At 33.8% G+C, this 18,562-nt stretch overlaps 1 protein-coding gene across 2 annotated transcripts in view; it reads left to right on the forward strand.

Moving 5' to 3' along the window:
- Positions 1 to 630: 630 nt before the first annotated feature.
- LOC111058548 (alpha-crystallin B chain-like) overlaps positions 631 to 18,562 on the forward strand; it is a 28,650-nt gene continuing 10,718 nt past the window's right edge. Inside the window, exons 1-3 of one of the 2 annotated variants that reach the window (XM_039438918.1) lie at positions 631 to 1,097; positions 2,871 to 2,891; positions 6,869 to 7,061. In XM_039438918.1, the coding sequence (XP_039294852.1) occupies positions 913 to 1,097; positions 2,871 to 2,891; positions 6,869 to 7,061 (399 nt within the window). In that variant the 5' untranslated portion in view covers positions 631 to 912. The remainder of the gene's footprint in view (positions 1,098 to 2,870; positions 2,892 to 6,868; positions 7,062 to 18,562) is intronic. The other variant, XM_039438919.1, reaches the window with a different exon arrangement.

The following is an 18,562-nucleotide window of genomic DNA, read 5'->3' on the forward strand; positions in this document are numbered from 1 at the left end:
CTTTTAATATAAATGAAAATATTATTCTGAGTACCCTTAAAAATTATTTTGGCATTAGTAGCCAAAACTTGTAGTGACAAAATAATTTATAAAGGTACTCAGAATAATATTTTTATTTATAGAATCATTGTTATGTATATGTTGCTATATATCTATCAAATGTCAAGTATCTACTATTGAAGGGAAAGAGAAGAGATTTATGAAATAATACATTTTATTTATGTGTTATGTGATCTTATATGCTTCCGAAGTTGCATCATCAGAACATAACACAAGCTGTAATGTAGGCTACCTATGAGGCTATGTACCCCAAGTTTCATTATGGATATAGTAACTTTCGGAAAGGCTTTGGGTAGACTTTTGTTCGCATTTTGTCCATTTACTGTCTTGGACAGAGTGACCCAAAGACACTTCCCATGGCCTTAGCTTCGCAGTTAATTTTGGACCACTCTGTAAATTGAGTGTCTCCACAAAGTAGAAGGAATTTCTTTCTCTGTGGTGTATCTGAAATTGTAGTAACCGTTCTACTAGTAACAACTAGTATCAGTTACCACAAGCCTCTCTAGCCACAGCTTGATGCAGAGCGTTGTGACGTCACGCATGAGTGGGTAATCATGACGCATGCGCAGTGTAGGCGTCGCTTTCCCCTCTCTCACAGCAGACAGCCGTGTTTTATTCTTCTATTTAAATAAGCCGACCGGCGAAGCTGCCAGAGCAGAGGTTAGTTGTTGCTAGTTGAGTGGGCAGACTTGTTCGCGAATAAACGTGCATACACGATTTGATTGAGCTCAGTACTCAGTAGAGTTTGCGTGGTGAGTGAAACACATTGACCATCCGTGGCAACAGCGATCGATTGTCTTTTTGTTTTGGTGGTTTATAAAAGCGTTGTGTTGCGATCACCACTTGTCACTTATGGCTGAGAGCGGCGTGAGACGCAACATCCCAGTGAGGCTCGGCGATTTCAGCGTCATCGACTCGGAGTTCAGCAACATCAGGGAGCGCTTCGACGCTGAAATGCGAAAAATGGAAGACGAAATGACCAAGTTCCGGTCCGAGCTCATGAACCGCGAGTCCAACTTCTTCAAGACATCGTCCAGGTGAGAGAGCCTTATCATAGCTGTTGCTGCTTATCATTATCTCAATAACCAAGCCTTATCATCAAGCTAGACCCGGTGTATTCTGATTCAAATTGATCCTCAAAATGGATAAAATTTATTTCATTCTTTGACAATCACAAATCATTATAGTATACAATAATATGATTGTGAGAAGACAACAGGCATAGTAACAGACAACAAAGTTAAAATCAACAATAATGCCTTATCATGAAGCTATCACCTGGTGTATCTCGGTTGTTATGATTTTCAAAATATATTAGTTCCATAAATTGATAGAGTAATATAAATAATACATGGTGTTCTGCACTAGTAATAGGACACTTGTGATGGCATAATAGCCTAAACAACTTGTGTCTTGAAAAAATGAAGAATAGGTACAATGATAGTTCATGAAATTCAACAATGTAATATGAAAATTGAATAAATAATAGCATATTCAATACATACAATGATGTATGTAAATTGGTGAAAGATGAATAAGTTGGTTTTAGTTGATCGATTTTCTCCACACTGGAACTAAATTTGATATAAGTGAACTTTGAAGTAAAAAATTAGCTCTTAAATAATTATGTGAGTGGTGATCATAAGTGATGAGTTGTTGAATGAGAATAATAATCCATTCAGAACAGTGAGTTATCTAGTTAACTTTCCATGGCAGCTATATATTTCAATCAAGAATTGAGTCCCCATTTTCAAGGAATATTAGTTAATGAATTTGGGTAAACTACATTTCAGAGATGTGGCCAATGAATAAAATCTACAGTTTCATTCATAACTGATCTCTCAGTGTAATTTCACATAGAATACAATAAATCATAGCAAATTGAGAAAGTTAATGAAGCTGAGGAAGAAATAGAACAGTACAGTAAGTTTCATCCTTTCATTCAAAGGAAATAGTAGAAAAACTAATACTGAGTTGTTATAATTAGTTAAAACTTATTATATTATTGTAATTGATCATTTACTGTAGGTCTAAACCAATGTGTAATACTATAGGTTTGATGTGTTATTGTTTTGAGATTTGTTACGATAAAATAGAAGCTGTCAAGTAGAGTGGAGATATCACTGTAGTGATGACCATGCGGGTCTCTAATTACCCAATTAACCCTGCAATGAATAGGGTAGGCTACTCCTCTTAACACGACCTTTCACACGTTATTAATCCAATTATCACATCTCTCGATAGTCGATCTCATCTCAACTATCGACTTTCCGATTATTTATCGATAATTGTTGACTAGTGATTCACTTCAAACTGTCTGAATTGTTTAAATAAGAAGCATTGATGTTATTTATAAAGAATACTGATACTTGAAAGAGAATCTCACTCTATTCTATTAATCGGATTAGATCTTTGAACTATCGACGACTCTTCGATTAACGATAATCGATGATCGATTTCATTCATTTCGTAAATTTGGATAATATTCCGCACTTGGATTGAGGTTTTCGAAATAATGAAACCGTTTGATCATTAAACTCCAAGCGATGAAGACTTTCATGATGAAATCTTCCCATGTTACAGTGATGAATTTATTATAGTCTATTGTATAGTTTGAGATTTGATGTTTGGTGTAAAACGTTTGTAAATCCTTCATCACATAATGACAAATGCTTTTGAGTAACAGCTTTAACAGTGTATAAAATACGACAATTAATCCATCTGAGATGTTTTTGTATTTAAATAATTCTACTAATATTGTGTTTTTTCATTGTAAACTAATGACTTACTAACACCACTTATGTTTACAGGTCTACCGAAAGGACATTTAGGTATGTTTTGAAAGTTTTGTGTAGCCTGAGATGTATGTTTCGTATTTTCTGATGAATGTTTCTCTCTATTCTTCAGATGCACACACAACATTTCATGTTTATTGTTTGCACATCTTTTGCATATCTTATTCTGTGTTGGAGATTGAAATTTATGTTCACATTCAATGCAGTATTCTTTCATTTTGTTAATGCACAAGATTTTTTGCTATAATACTATTCGAAATTGAATGGGAAGTGGATTCAATTTAGAGCTTTCCCAACTCAAATAATATATGTTCATTTAAATACATGAATAATCCATCACGAATTACTCCCATTGATCACAATATGTAGTTATGCTTGACATTGCTAGTATTGATATGATCTGCACCGCTTATTATATTTAATAGAATCAAGTGTATATATTCAGAGTCACATTCTTGTCATTCAAGTCCGTACATGTTATACAGTATGTTATGTGCTAAACAACATACGATATAGTGTTTGCCATTTTCATAGCTGCAATAGCCTAATTTCCTTTCCAATTCAATAATTAATCAATCATTAATCATAGCAGATCTCTCCATAGAAATTTCCATGCAAACACATGTATCCAAACTCCCATAATTTTAAAATCCTTATGCTTTTTCAATAGTATTTCTTCTTGTATTTGTTCCAAACGATGACTAACATCAAGCACAACGATACTTATTGAGAATAGTAAATATTGAAATCTTACTTATCTATTTTCTGAGTAGCATCTCGAGTATGGATATCAGAGAATGAACTTATTTGAACAATATTTGCAAACTGATTTTAAGATAAGGCCAACATAATGATCATACAATGAGTCATATTTTGGACTATGGTTATCTTACTCATTCAATAATCCAAATACACAGGCTACTGGAATGTTATCCTTGAAAGCTTGGAAAGTTACTGATTATGGAATAAACCAGTAAACAATGCATAATGAAGCATACCATATACACAATGCATGTTGAAGCATGATTGCACATTCTTGACATGGAAATATCCGAGTATAATCGAACCAAAGTTTCATAATCAATGAATTCTCTTTGTTGCTCATACTTGAAGAATAGAATAGAAGTTTTATTGTTCTCAAAAAGTACATTGTAGCAAAATTTCTAAGAAGCCGATGTTGAATGAATCATTTTCTTTCAACATGCCCCAAAATATATGTTGTGGGGTAGGCGGTTTCTTAAGTTGTGAAATATCCAAGTTAAAAATATTTGTCTCGTTCTAATTTGATATTGTTGGCAAGGAATCAATTGATTTCGAAATCCAATTAAGTTGTTTCAGAACAAGATTAATAGCGGTGTGAGAAAACAACATTGGTTGTCCTGGTTTTTCTCTCAAAAATTCCGTCATAATATTTGAATTCTGTTGTTTGAGGTTGTTATTGAAATGTGGGCAAATCGTTGAAAGATTCTTTCTGGCTTCTTAGTAATCTTTCATTCAAATTGATTAAATAGATTTTAGAGGAATTTTCAAAAAAATCATCTATCAATGTGTATTAAATACTAACTCAGAGGTAGTTGAGCATCAATTTATCATTATGTAGTTAATTGAATTGATGAAAATTTAATTGAACTAATTGGAAAAATACTATTTTTCACAGAACTTGACAAAAAACCTCTCCCTCAATTCTACCTATACAGCTTCTTTCATTATCATCATAATATTGTTTTTATCAAGCATTTGAGTCTTGAACACAAGCTTATTGAACAAGTCTAAATACAAGTTTTTTCAATTAATAACTTACGTATACTTATATTATCTTCTAAAGAATACTCCACTTTCTAAACTATATTCACATTACAACTAACCCTTAGAACTACTGAATTATCACAATAATGATTACCATAATTTATAAATTATTCACCACTTAATCATAATGTTCAATAATTCAATTCATTGCCAATATGTCTTCAAGAATGTAAAATTTATAACGATACGATCTACTATAAGTTATACGACTTTTCTGTATTATAAACAATAGTTCAGGCTACATCCAATATTCGTGGAACTTGGTACCATATCGCAATCAAACATTATCTGTCAATCTAACCTGGAAAAATAATATACAAAACTAACACACCGCAAAAGCTTTTTGTAACCGGATACCACATTTAAACACAATCTTACATTGCGCAATACTTGAAAGTGCATTGGATCGTAAATGGGGTGATGAGTAATAGGGGTGAAAAAAGGGGATTGAAGAGAGAGAAGACGAAAGAAAGAGAAGAGAGATGACAGAAAGAGAGCAGAGAGGAAATGAGAGGGAAAGAGTTACAGAGAGGAGTGTGTTTTGGATGACGTCATGAATTGACCATTTCGCAACTTGGAGGGTAGAAGGGGTGGTTTTTATGACCCACCCCTTACTCCCACCACTTCATATAATTTATTAGGGGGTGTAAACTCCTATACTAGCGTGTTATATATCTATTTTGTAGTTCAACGCTTAGTAATACTCGAAAGTGCACCTCTATCAAAGTCTCCAGCCATGACGTAAGTCCTTTAAAGTTTCAGATTTTATCTTGAGCTCTTTTCCTGGAAGCAATGAAATTTCTCTTTCAGGGAATTAAAAATTGTTTTTCCAGTTGCGTGTTCCTGTGTAGCTACGTCTCCCTGTGAAACATTCAAAACATTTCCTATGGGGATGTTTGTATGACACTTTATTCGTTTTCCCAGCAGAGTTTTTGTCTCTAAACATTTTTAACAAGTTATTCTAATGATTTAATTATTATATCCCTCATTTTCTTATAATGTACAGAATCAGTCTTACAAATTTGTGCAAAACCCAATCACATCAAAACACAATTAATTACACAATCAAATTTTATATCAATGAGAAGGTATGGCACTCTATTACGATAAGCGATAGAGATAGACTATTCAATAGAATATAATATATAAAATAAATTTTGTACGTGAAGTAGTTGCAGTAGTGCTCTATTAAGAATAGCGGTTCTCCTTTGATGCTTCATCAGTATAGAAAATTATTAATTGTGAATTCACGTGTTCAATCAAATTCCCGAAGATTAACTTCTTCCTCTCTTGTCTTGCAAAATAAATACATTGTTCTCCATCTGAGTAAAAATTATGACTTAGAGTAGGCTCTTCCTCGAGCTTCCTGAGTTGTAATTTCCACTCGTTATTTTCCTTTCGTATGTTTTATTCTTTACTATCTTCATCTCAAGGACCGTTTTCACACTTACCGATTGTTGGATATTTATCGTCACCCAGAATGTCCTCCGATTGATTGGCTAAGATTGATTGGCTGTTGGTGAGACTTAGCCAATCGGAGATCGGAGGACATACTGGGTATATTAAACAAGAATATCTAAAACCTTGTATATTAAGCATTGTATACTAAGCTGGAATAATATATCAACCCCAGAATATCCTCCGATTGGCGAAGAATTAGCTAATCAGAGGACATATTGGGTATATCACTTAGAAAACAAAACTGATACTACAATGAAATACGTGAAAACGAGATATCAAGTGAAGAAGTCTGATATTGACTTGCTGTGAATAAAACTATCACCTACTTTTGAATACTTTGAGAGCAAATTTCAAATTAATTGTTCTAATTATGTAACAAGTTTCATTATATGATGGTTAAAAAACTGAACAGAAGTGTTACATTATTTATTTAGACATAGCAAATTGCATTGAACTCGAAAGGATTTGGTGACGAGCATAACCCATTTTGAACTTTTCAATGTGAACTCACATTTGGGAGAGAATCGACTCAAGTTTCATCTTATTTTTCCTCTGCCAACCATTTCAATGTGAGATGTTTTGTACAAAATTAACAAAGAATAAATAGCCTAATTTAAGTGTAGGCATTGCTTCCTCGATTGCTGTGTTATTCAGTCGCAGACTATTGTGCTTTTGATGCTATGTTTATGATGATCAGTTTTTTACTTATAAAAATCACTGATTTTTCGTTAATGATTTGTTTGCAGCACATCCTCGAACACAGTGTCGACAAATGACGGCGTGAAGAGCGGTGGAGGAGGCCAGAACACGTGGCTCGAGTCGATCAACTCGCCCTTGATCCAGGAGGACGGTGACAACAAGTGCCTCAAGCTACGATTCGACGTCAGCCAGTACCAGCCCGAGGAAATCATTGTCAAAACCGTCGACAACAAGCTTCTGGTGAGTCTTTTTCTCGACATTTTTTTAACTTGTTCACAATGGAATTTGAACTTATAAATTATAAGTAATGAATAATAATATAATTTCTCCAGAATAATACTAAGTAAGGATCGTAGAGGAAGTTCTTTTCCCCTATATTGCCAGTTGAATCTAGTTGTTTTCAAGGTTCTAAAACTTTTCTACCTGAAAAGAGGACATTAGAACAGATAAATTCTACTATCATTTTATGAGAAGCTCTAATAGAATGCTGTATAGGTCCCCGAAAGACGATAAAGAGCTCTTTAGCCACTGAGTGCCGGTTGCACAAAAGCCGGTTAAATTTTAACAGTCATTAATTCCACAAGAACCAATCAGAGAAGGGCTTTTTTAATAAGACGACTTCTCTGATTGGTTCTCGTGGAATTAATCATGATTAAAATTTAACCTGCTTTTGTGCAACCGGCACTCATTCTTGATAAATGGCAGAAGCTAGTTTTGACGCAGCGTTATTGCATTTTTCCTTTGGAGGAGAGGTGGGGCTCAAAAACATCTTAGAGGGTTCCAAAGAAGGTTAGCAGTGCTCAAAATGACGACTGGAGTTTTGTTCATTTTTCATTCATTCATCAGTACAATCACAAATTATAGATATGACTGGGCGATACCAACAGACCTTGCCCGAAACTGTTCTACTTCCAAACTGTATAAATCGTAGAAATTCCAAAAGATAGGTTATGAGTCCAATTATATTACATTGCAGGGTTCCCATTTATTGGGTGGTAGGAGCTAAATATTCATGAAATGGTGCGTGGGTGCGTCATTGAGATCGGTGAGGGTGGCCACTCTTGATTGGTTACCGTACTTATTAGGTGAAAAATTAGGATTTCATTGTAGATCTTTGTTCTTTTTGGTCATTGTCAATTAAGTAAAATGTCCCGAATTTCTGGTATACCATGAATCTTTTATAGATTAGTGACTGTATAGAGATTCACGTTATCAGCACCTGATCAACATTGGTTTGCTCTACTCTTGTCTGTCATTATCCAAGCAGTTAGCTCTATTCTTTTCCACATCCGCACGGTTTTTTCTTCATCAACGATCATTCTAGGATTTCAATCACTAGAGCTTCCCAGTAGAGTCAATTGAGAGAGGGAAGTATTATTAGAAAAATGGACTTGGAGAAGGCAAAGAATATTATGGGATTGGAAGGCTAGATGGGAGATACTGTTTCACGAATCGTGCAAAATTTCCACTAAATTATGAGATTAAAGACTTTGAAAAATAATGAAAATCGGAATAGGAGAAATTAATATAAGAGGTAGAATAATAAACAGGTAGCACAAATTTATTGAAAATATTGGATTTCTAAGTATGGTTAGGTTGAGTTAGGTTAAGAGTATCACCTCACCTAACCTTTGTAACCTGATCTGTCCTGTTCAAGATTCTCAAACTGGTTCTCTTATGCCTTAATAAGTTTGTGGTTGAGGTAACAGTAGTAGAGAGGTTCTGATACTGGCTAGAAATATCACACCATGGAATAAATGAACTCAGTATGACATCTAGAGCTTAACTAATGTTCATAACAATATAAGTCATGAGGTATTTTTCAAATCTGTGTGACTGAAATTACTTGACAAACGATAAATATTATGGAGTGCGGTAATACAATCTCCTCTTTCATAGTCTTTTGACACTTGAAAGTTGTATCACAACAATCTCCCAGACAGTCTAAAATTGCTAAAATATCCATGAAGTCTCTAGCGAAGTCTCTCTTGGCCACCAAGTTAGCAAGGCTAAAAATAACTTTGACTTGAAGTTCCATAGTGGAAGGAGCACTGAAATATTATAGATCACATGGTTGTTTGTGTGAGTGCGTCCAACAATGTATGGCCACCTGTGTGTATGTGTGAGTATGTGGATGTCCTGTATAAGTATAGTGTCCTTGCCTTATAAGGAGAAACAATCAAAGACTTGAATAAGCACTACAGAGCTTGGAAGTAGCATAGGCCTAAATTCATTGTGTCTTTAACTTCTGTTTCAATAATTTACATCAGAATTCATCAATATCTCAGAATTCTATATCAATTAATATATAAATCATCAATTTTAATTCCTATAATAACTAGAATTTCTTATTCTTGGTTATCTGATTGTTTTTTTCCCTACAACCACTTTCTAATTCTGGCGCCAATTCAGTAAAATCAGGAGCTTTAAAGAATATATAAGCTGCCCACACACTGAAAAATTCAAGGCGAGCTGTATATTAAATTTATAACTTGTTCGAGAGTGTGGGCATTTTTTTCTGCTTTACAGGTTATTTTATATACTAACATGTACGATGAGCATTTGATATATTATCTCAATATCATTTAAATTATAACCTTTTTATTTCGACCATGTAACTTTCAATACTGCTTTTGTAATTAGAATTCACAAATTTTGTAATAGCACATAAAAATACCTCACATCAACATGAGAATAGCTTTTCTCTAGTAGTGCACTAAAACCATGCATTTCAAAATTCAAATTAAATCACTTGATTAAAATGAGTAGATGCTTGAAAAACCTGTACTCAAGAGTTTTGGATCTCTAGTAATTTTGAACTCTGATTCCTCTAGAATCTAGAGCTTTTCTTACTCGATAAAGATATCTTTCACAGAGAAGCTTGAACAGCAACTAAAACACTACATGAAATAAACTGCAGAAAAGAATGTGGATGTGAACATTTCAAAAATATCTCATTTCCTGTCAATTTTCCCTTCTCACAAATTAGCAACTATTGAGCTCAATTTTGCAAAATTGTATTCATACTCTGTTACTGCGAATACACACCACAGCTTACTATAATGTGGTACACTCTGTATATAGATAGATATATACATCACATTCCTGCAGCCTTTCATATATATGTGGCGAGAATCCACTCAGTAATTGGTGATGATGTCACTTCTATAATAAGCTGTTATCTAAGAGCTGAATGCAAATGCTAAATTGACCGTGACTCTTGAAATTGCCAAGTTTTGAATGACTAATGTTAGTCTTATCTTAGTTATTAGGGCTTTAATTGAATTATGTTCACACTGCCCAAACTAATTATATGTTGCAAAGACAACGTCTATCTAGATGTAACCTTTGGTATGATTATCATGCAAAATATAAGTTCTGCATTGCTAGATTTCAACAATTTTAATCCTCATAATATTTTCTCTCACAAACTGATGTTAATTTTATAGCATTGTCTACTGGATTCAGTCATACAACATGAAAAAACAAGATTCTATTGTCTAGAAAAAAAAATTGTTATATTATTTATCTGTGGTGATACTAAAACATTTGTGACAATCCTGGACTATCATCATCCCTACATCACTACATTTTTTTGTATTCCTTTTTCTCTACTTGACTGCAACTGTTATTAAAAAGTGTTTCGTCTTGGGGAAACAACATAAATTTTTCTTTACTCTTATTCTGGGTTCTCTTTCGTCTTGATTATTACTCCTCTTTCATTCAGTTATTCTCAACAGTAATTCTCATATGTTAGTTTCTCAAATTTATTTAATTTCTACATTATTTTTTATTATTTTTTACGGCCTTAATTATGAACTATTTCTAATATGAAAAACTAAGCTCTATTAAATACCAACCATTTACAACAACCAATATATACGATTTAAGTAAGTACTTGGTTAGTGAGCACGATCTTAGATCTTAGATCTTAAGATCGTTCATTATTTGGCCCAAGACTATTACAAGAGTAGTAATCTAGGAAGTCTAAAAATAGGGAATTAGTACTGAAATACCGATATGAAAATCAAGGATTTACCTATCGGAGTCATAAACAAAAATTGAATTAAATGCATGTCATGATAAAAACGTAATTTTCGAATCACTTTTCATCATTAATTATTAATTTCTTACGAATTATCAACTAATATAATCAACTACTCATGAACTTAGTTAATGATATTAATGAGGAAATTTGGATTACATGGAAAGCATTTCCACCTGAAAAAATGAACGACTCTGGTACTATTTGCATGGAATTCATTCAAGGAATTTCCATGACAACTTCAGTTTAATTGATAAAGTTTTTTCAGCGAAAGCTTCGTGTTTCAAGTTAGATAAGCCCTGTACTGCACTGCTCTGAATAGATGCCATTCATTGATCGCATCTAGTAATGTAATTTCAAAGGAATTGAATTTAGAACAATGACCTCGCATGCTAAGAGGTTAAGTACTTCTCAACTATTTAAAGCGATCTTTCGGAGATCGTATCGAAAGGTATTCTCTCTCCCTTTTTAATCCTATGAGTTTCTCTCACTCTGTTTAGTCTCTCATTTTCTTCTTCATCTTTCTGAAATTTCTTCTCTTGGCTTTTCTATCGCGACGACCTTCTCTCATTCTTCCTACTTCCACATTATTTGTTCTTTATTCCTTGATATATTTTCATTCTTCACTTATTTCTGTCTTTTCCAACTCTTTTCTTCCTTCATTTTCCCACCTATGTTTTCTTTTCCTTCTCCTTTCCTACTCCCAATTCTTTTCCTCTTTCTGTTGCTCTTATTTTTGGGTTTTCTCTATCCTGATCCATTTCCACGGAATCTCTCTTCGATTAAAATTTTTCTTCTATTATCTCACTAATTTTTCAGGTCCACGCACTCCTTCCCACCCCATTTTCTTCCGTTATTTCTCTTCTCTATCTTCTTCTAAATATAATTTTCCTCATTTTGATTTTTTTCATTTTCCTAAACCTCATTATTTCTTCCATTCTTATTCATATATTTTCACTCTTTCTATTAGTACGACCTTTTTCTTGTTCCTTCTATTTTTCTCATTTTTCCTTCATACTACTACTTTTCTCTTCTTCTTTTCCGTCTTCTTATTTCTTCTTCCTCCTGCTTCTCATTTTCTCCTCGTCCTTTTCTTCCACTTACTCTTCTTCCTCCTCCTCCTCCTCATTCTTCCACTCCTCCTCCTCCTCCTTTCCCTCCTCATTCTTCTCCTCCTCTTCCTTCTCCTCCTTCTCCATATCCTACTCCTCTTCCTCTTCCTCCTCCTCCTCCTCCTCCTCCTCCTCCTCCACCTCCTACTTCTTCTTCTCCTCCTAAAAAAACCGAAACCTTCGTGACAATATGACCCGGCGGCAGCCATAATACACGCAGAGACGACAATAAATGCACAATGCTCTGGAATGCATACTGCACATTTGCATTGCACATTGCAGACTGCATTTATGGCTTCTGCCCAGCTATGGAAAGTGCAACTCGGCTACAAAAACATGACCCATACAAGTTACCGACACTTAAGTGCTGTATTAAGCCTAAATTAGTATTCAGATGTAAGCGATAGTACGGCATGAGAAGCTATTGCGATAAGGTCTCATATCCTTCTATAGGAATAGATCTTAGTTCTGTGCAGTTCTATATTTGTTTGGGTGAAACACAAAGGAATTATAAAGCATCACGATGTTGGATGTTGGCAGTATTGTACCAGACACGTACAGTACTTGGTCTTTGTGTGTGGTCGCCAATGGGTTCATAACCTAGATAATAGTCTCAATTCAAAGCTTGATAAAAAATCGACGTTTTTTACCTTTGCATGAACTTGTGGCCTACATAAATGAGTAGTGGGTGGATCTATTGATAAGAAATTCAATCTTGACTGGATATAATATTCTAGATCACACATATAATTCAATAACCTTCTTGAAGGTAAATTTCGATTAAAATTCGGGAATGAAATACTAAAATAGTATGAGGGATTAACCTGTTTTTCATCCTCTATCATTCTTTCTTTGAATATGTACTTTATCATTGATGAATGAATAATTCTCTTTATATGAATGGGAGAAGATGGAATACGTCTGCTCCTTAGGGGTCCATTGAACTTTCAAATATTAAAAGTAATATATTTGGGGAACTTCTAATTAATAATGATTATCACTTTTGATATAAATGAGCTTCCATCATTTTTGGGATAAAATGAGTAAAAGCTGACAGATTTTGATTCTTCTCAACTCATAAAAGCATATCAACATTTCCATGAACATGAAAATCAAGTAGTGATTTAAAAAGCACAATGATATTCAAATCATTGAAAAATTCATTGATTTTTCGATAAAAAAGTACAATGGAAGAAATTCATTGTAGGAGTTGATTTAGGAGTAATTTGATAAATTGATAAACAAGTTTGCTGGTATTCATATTACAAGATCACAGTCCCATGTAACTATAGAGTATCTTTAATTAAGTTTGTAGCGTGAATGTTGATGATGATGATGATGTGTGAGCACATACGAAAGCATGTTCCTGTAAAATATTAATTTTTATTTAATTAAAGTGGATTTTTGACAACGTTTTAATTCTATTCAACTATAGAGTAATTTAATTGATAAACAAGTTAGTTGAGTTACATTTGTATTTGTATCACGAGTTAACAACACAGTTTGGATTTTGCAACTCATAAGCCGGTTACAAAACTAATAATATTCTTCTCTATAAAATATTCCCAGAATAGCATTGTTTGTGGGCGAAGAGTGAGTACAACAATCTACTCCTTATCATAGTTAGATGTGAATGAAGAAAGAATTCCTATTTTTCATCTTGCAATTACTCTTATCAGAACTGAGATTTTTTACTTGTTGCTTCCTACTCCTCAAGTGCTTGTACTTGGAAGTTGTGAACTTTGAAGCAGTTTCTCAACAGCTCACTATCAACCAAGTTGCCCAATCTTATTATCTCACGGCGTCTTCCAGTTTATTCTTCAGTGTTTCCGGATTTCAATTCATGCAAAGATAGAGAGAAGTTGCAGTGCAATCGCTGCATCATTATTGAACATTATATTCTTACTATAATTGACTTATAGTATATTATGCTTTTAAATTATGTGGGCTATTGCTATTGAATGAATGAATGAACAACGAAAAATAATACAGAGTTAGAACGGTAGAAGCAGTAGATTTGCTCACAAACATTAGATTAAGAGAAAACAATCTCAACTGCTATTTCAAACTGTAGGTGTTGAAAGTTGAATAATGCTGTTTCAATTTTTTCAAGAGAGTTAAGCTAAATTCTACTATTCACAATCAATGTAGACCTATATGAATCCAATGATTTGTTTCATGTTTTAAAGAAAGTTTCATTATCAGTCTATCTAAATTTGAAATTGTTTGTTTTATTCTGATTTGTAGTTCAGATTGATGATTTGGTGAAGAAATTGAAATGGTCATAGCCTACATAACATTTGGATTTGAGACAAAATTAGAAAATTGAAGAAGTTTTTGGCAATAGCCTGTTTTTTTCTAATCCAATTATCATATTGTTCTCTCTATCCAATAAATGATAGCTTCGTTATCAAGATTTCTATCACGATTACTAGTATCCCGAAGAAATCAATTAATTTGCGTGTATTTTAGAAGATTATACAATCTTAGACTTCAAAGCTTTAGAAACAATTACGGATTCAACACGAATTTTGGAAATGATCTTCACAGACAAGTTGTAAATCAATCACTAATCCTGTCACGGTTACCCATCCAATCTCAAATCCAAGCCCGCGTGACTCAGCTCACGACCATAATCAGCCTCTCCTCACAAAAGAAACAATTTAATGTATTTTATCCACTCATTGTCAGTATTCCACACAAGTGACATCAATGCTTTCTTATTCAAGCAATGCTGACAGATTAAAGTGAATCTTACTATATATTTTTAAGCTATCTATTACTATTGCTATTGAATGAATGAATGAACTTTATTTCGAAGTGAAAAGTGTAAATTTAAATTATTGTGCTCACTATAACCTTAGTGTCCGGTTTCCCATTAGGGAACTTTGGACTATATACGGCGAGGTGGAACTACCCTTGGGTCTCCCCACCATTCAAAGCCATACGCTAATAATAATAATAATACTAATGCTATCTAGTCATGAGACTAATGAGCAAATTTCATCGAACCTAACCTACTAAATAACAATGAAAAAATAACAATAAAGTTTTTTATTTAAATAGAAATAAAATACAGTGAAACTCTCACTAGTATAGAATCTCTTACTGCTAATGATAATATTATGTATACCTTATCCTACTATATGAGTTGGATAGTGTGGTATATATGATATATTTATATTATAAGAAAATTGTGTCTTCCATTCAACAGATGCTGTAAGTTTGAAGTGAGCCACACAACTGTGGAACCCTTCCTCGTGAATCTATTTTGAAGTGCAATTTATAGCTTCATTAAAAAGCTGTAGGCAAGCAGAACACAGCAGTCCGAACCAGAAGGCGCGTGACTTGAGTGAAATTCATAATTTCTCATAAATAACTTCAACGCTATCCATTCAACTAATGCTGACAGTATAATGTGGAATTCACTGTGGCGGAATCATTAAAGCGACAAACTCTCGTAAAATTTGAATTGAACCTCGCACTCACAGCAGAAATAACGGAGACGAACTCTGTTGATCGTCCAACTGAACACAGTTCGGTTAGTAATGAGTCTGGCTATCGTAAAATTGTGTTGTGAGCAGCCAAATAGAATGTCAGAGTTTATACAATAAGAGGACAACTTGAGAGTGGAATGAGTGTAGGTAGAAAAGGGAAAAAGATAGGGTGAAACGAGGTTTTGACGAAGAGGAAGGTGGATGGGAAAAAGATTTATGGTTGAATTCCTCATTTACAACGCAGATGTTTGGCAGAGAACAATTGTTGCATTCGGATATTTTATGTACTAAGGAAAACAATTATTAAAAAGCTGTAGAAAACTAATATAGAATAAAACTATGAATAGAATTCGTAAATATTACAAAATTATGACGATAAGGTGACCATTGTTGAATGCGATTGGAAGAGATAGTGAAATTAGTGAAGAATTGGAAAAGAAAAACTCCTAAAAATCAGAACACAAAAACAATTATAACGATAATTATCCATATTCTACCAGTTAGAGTACTTACTCAGCAGTAGAAACTTGTTTCACCGATGATGTTTCTCTGAGTAACTTCACTTTTGTGTGAGATCTCTTTTTCTTTTCAATTTTCCTTCATCAGTCTTTCAAACGTCATGACCAAACTTCAAACTTTTCAAACTCATCAGGTTCAACAATTCAAACAATCAGACCACGATTTCAAACTCTGTCAAAGCTCTTCCAAACTCTAGATAGAAATCGTTCAGGTTCAGCAACATATTTGTATCCCAATTATTCCATGATATGTGCATGTATGAATGAATGGAGGCGAATAAACATAGCGAGAATTACTCAGCTTAGCTAAGAGTGAATCAGAGATATACATCTCAAGAGTATTATTCACTACCGTATTTTTTCATCTAAAGGGCAGCCCCTTATCCCACATTCGAAAATACAACACAATCATGTTACAAGTTCACAAGTTAACAAGGTGGGCGTACCAGATTGAGATCTTAATACCACTCTCTCTCTCTCTCTCTGAAGAATACAGTACAACCTTCTACAGTCGAATTCACTTAAACTGGCAGCATTGGTTGAACGGGAAGCATCAATGTAATTCGTATAGGAACGCTGACAGTTTGGAGACAGTTTTAAGGTGGACAGCATTGTTCGAATGGGAATCTTTGATTTTTTACATAAGAAATGATGACAGTTAGAAGTGAACACCAGAATACTTGTAGGCGTTTTAGCATTAAGACTGTCAGTATTAATTGAATGGGAACCTTTGCTGTCATATATACAAAGAATGCTGACAGTTTGAAGTTGATACTAGAACACATGTAGGTGTTTCAGGTGGTACTCTGTCTAGTTCACGATTCTGGTTTTAAAAAAGTGTTCCAATGCATCAGCATGCTGATAAGATCTAAGTGGGCGTTTAACGCCTTTGCGAGATCAATCCATTGATGCCTACTCAATTTCGAGTCACCCGTCGAAAGTACTCGACTATTAAGAGACCATCGACCATCGCCTTATAAGCAGATGGTCGAGAAATGTGTGCTTTTGTAAAGTGCAGGGTATGATTCATAGGTGACAATTCAGAAATGTGTTTTTAGTGGCCAGTTAATGGAAGGGAAAAAATGTAGACGACGACATATGATTCATGGAGTTGGTAGTTCATGAAGATCTCTGTTCCTCCTCTCTGGTAGTAGTGTCAATAGCTTGAGTGTCTAGTCAATGGGAAGTTGAATTGTAGCAGAGCTTAGAATAGATCACCTCTATTTATTATCTTCTAAGCATGATCATAGAGTAAATATACTGTTTAAAGATACTGATACGTGTATCAGTTGTCCCTGGCATAATTCATCATGAATTTCATCAATAACATGGATACATAATCATAGAATGATTGGAACAGAAAAGACAGGCTCAGTTCTACTATTTCATTCCCTAATTTTGACCAAAATTTAGTCCGTCAGCACTGTTAAACACATTCATTTACATTAAGGAATTATGAAGAAGGAAAGTTTCACACTAAGTCAGCCTTCTCCTTGTTCCTTATTGAGCTGATTTTTGATGAATCGATAAACTATATACAGTAATACCACTATTTTATCTTTATTGTTTAAATAAAGATATTGTTGACTCACCATCATAATTATATGATAATCCATTATCGTATGAATTCTCACTTTTTTTAATTGAATTCTATTCAAAATAGTCACTTGGACTAACCATTAATTTTAATTTAGCATTTCTTAAAAAGTAAAATACATTAGAAAATACCAAAGTCCACTGAATCCTTCAGCTCTGTTCTACATTTATTGCACTATATAATTTGTACGAACTCTCCTGACATGATCTCCATAGCTTCACAGGAGGTGGTTTTCATTCAATAACTAAGTAGTCCTGACAATAATTACAAATAATATAGAGTGGTAAAATAGAAAAATAGAGATAAATAAACATAGATCAGCAGACTAATAATAGATTACAAAATGTACAATTGATTAGTGACATACAATGTAATAATCATAGTATGAAAATGTGCGGCATTGTCTCAGCTTCTAATTAGTTCATTTTCAGGCATTAATTTCATAACGCTGAACCTATGGTTGTTCAACACTCATTTGAGATAAGACAACGACGATATTGTCATGTACAATTCATTGAGTATTCACCTTTAACTGTCAGAATTAATCGAATGTAACCAGTGTGATGCTTCTTATAAGGGATTCTGACAGTATGAACTTATGAAATACACTATAGCATTGATATAAATCTAGGAAGCAGGTTTCCGTTTATGGCTATACATCTCAGTTGGCTGTACATATCCAGTTTGATTGATTAATTGAATATAAGGAATGTCCAGTTGATATCATTGACAGCAGCTGTTTGCTGACTAGTATGCCCTTGGTGGAATGTTATAGAAGTTTACATCACAAGGTGTCATGCAGGACAAAACTCATTTGAGCCTTGAACAATGCTTTTCCAAGTTAAACACCTCAAATCAATTATTGATTAAGAAAAATGGATGGAATCCTACAAAACTCAAAGTCTTGAAACTCTTGATTCTCTTAAACTCTATCAATCAATAAATTATTGATAAAGGAATTCGGATCAAATT

The sequence above is a fragment of the Nilaparvata lugens genome, chromosome 12 (assembly GCF_014356525.2).
Source record: "Nilaparvata lugens isolate BPH chromosome 12, ASM1435652v1, whole genome shotgun sequence".
Lineage (NCBI taxonomy): Eukaryota > Metazoa > Arthropoda > Insecta > Hemiptera > Delphacidae > Nilaparvata > Nilaparvata lugens.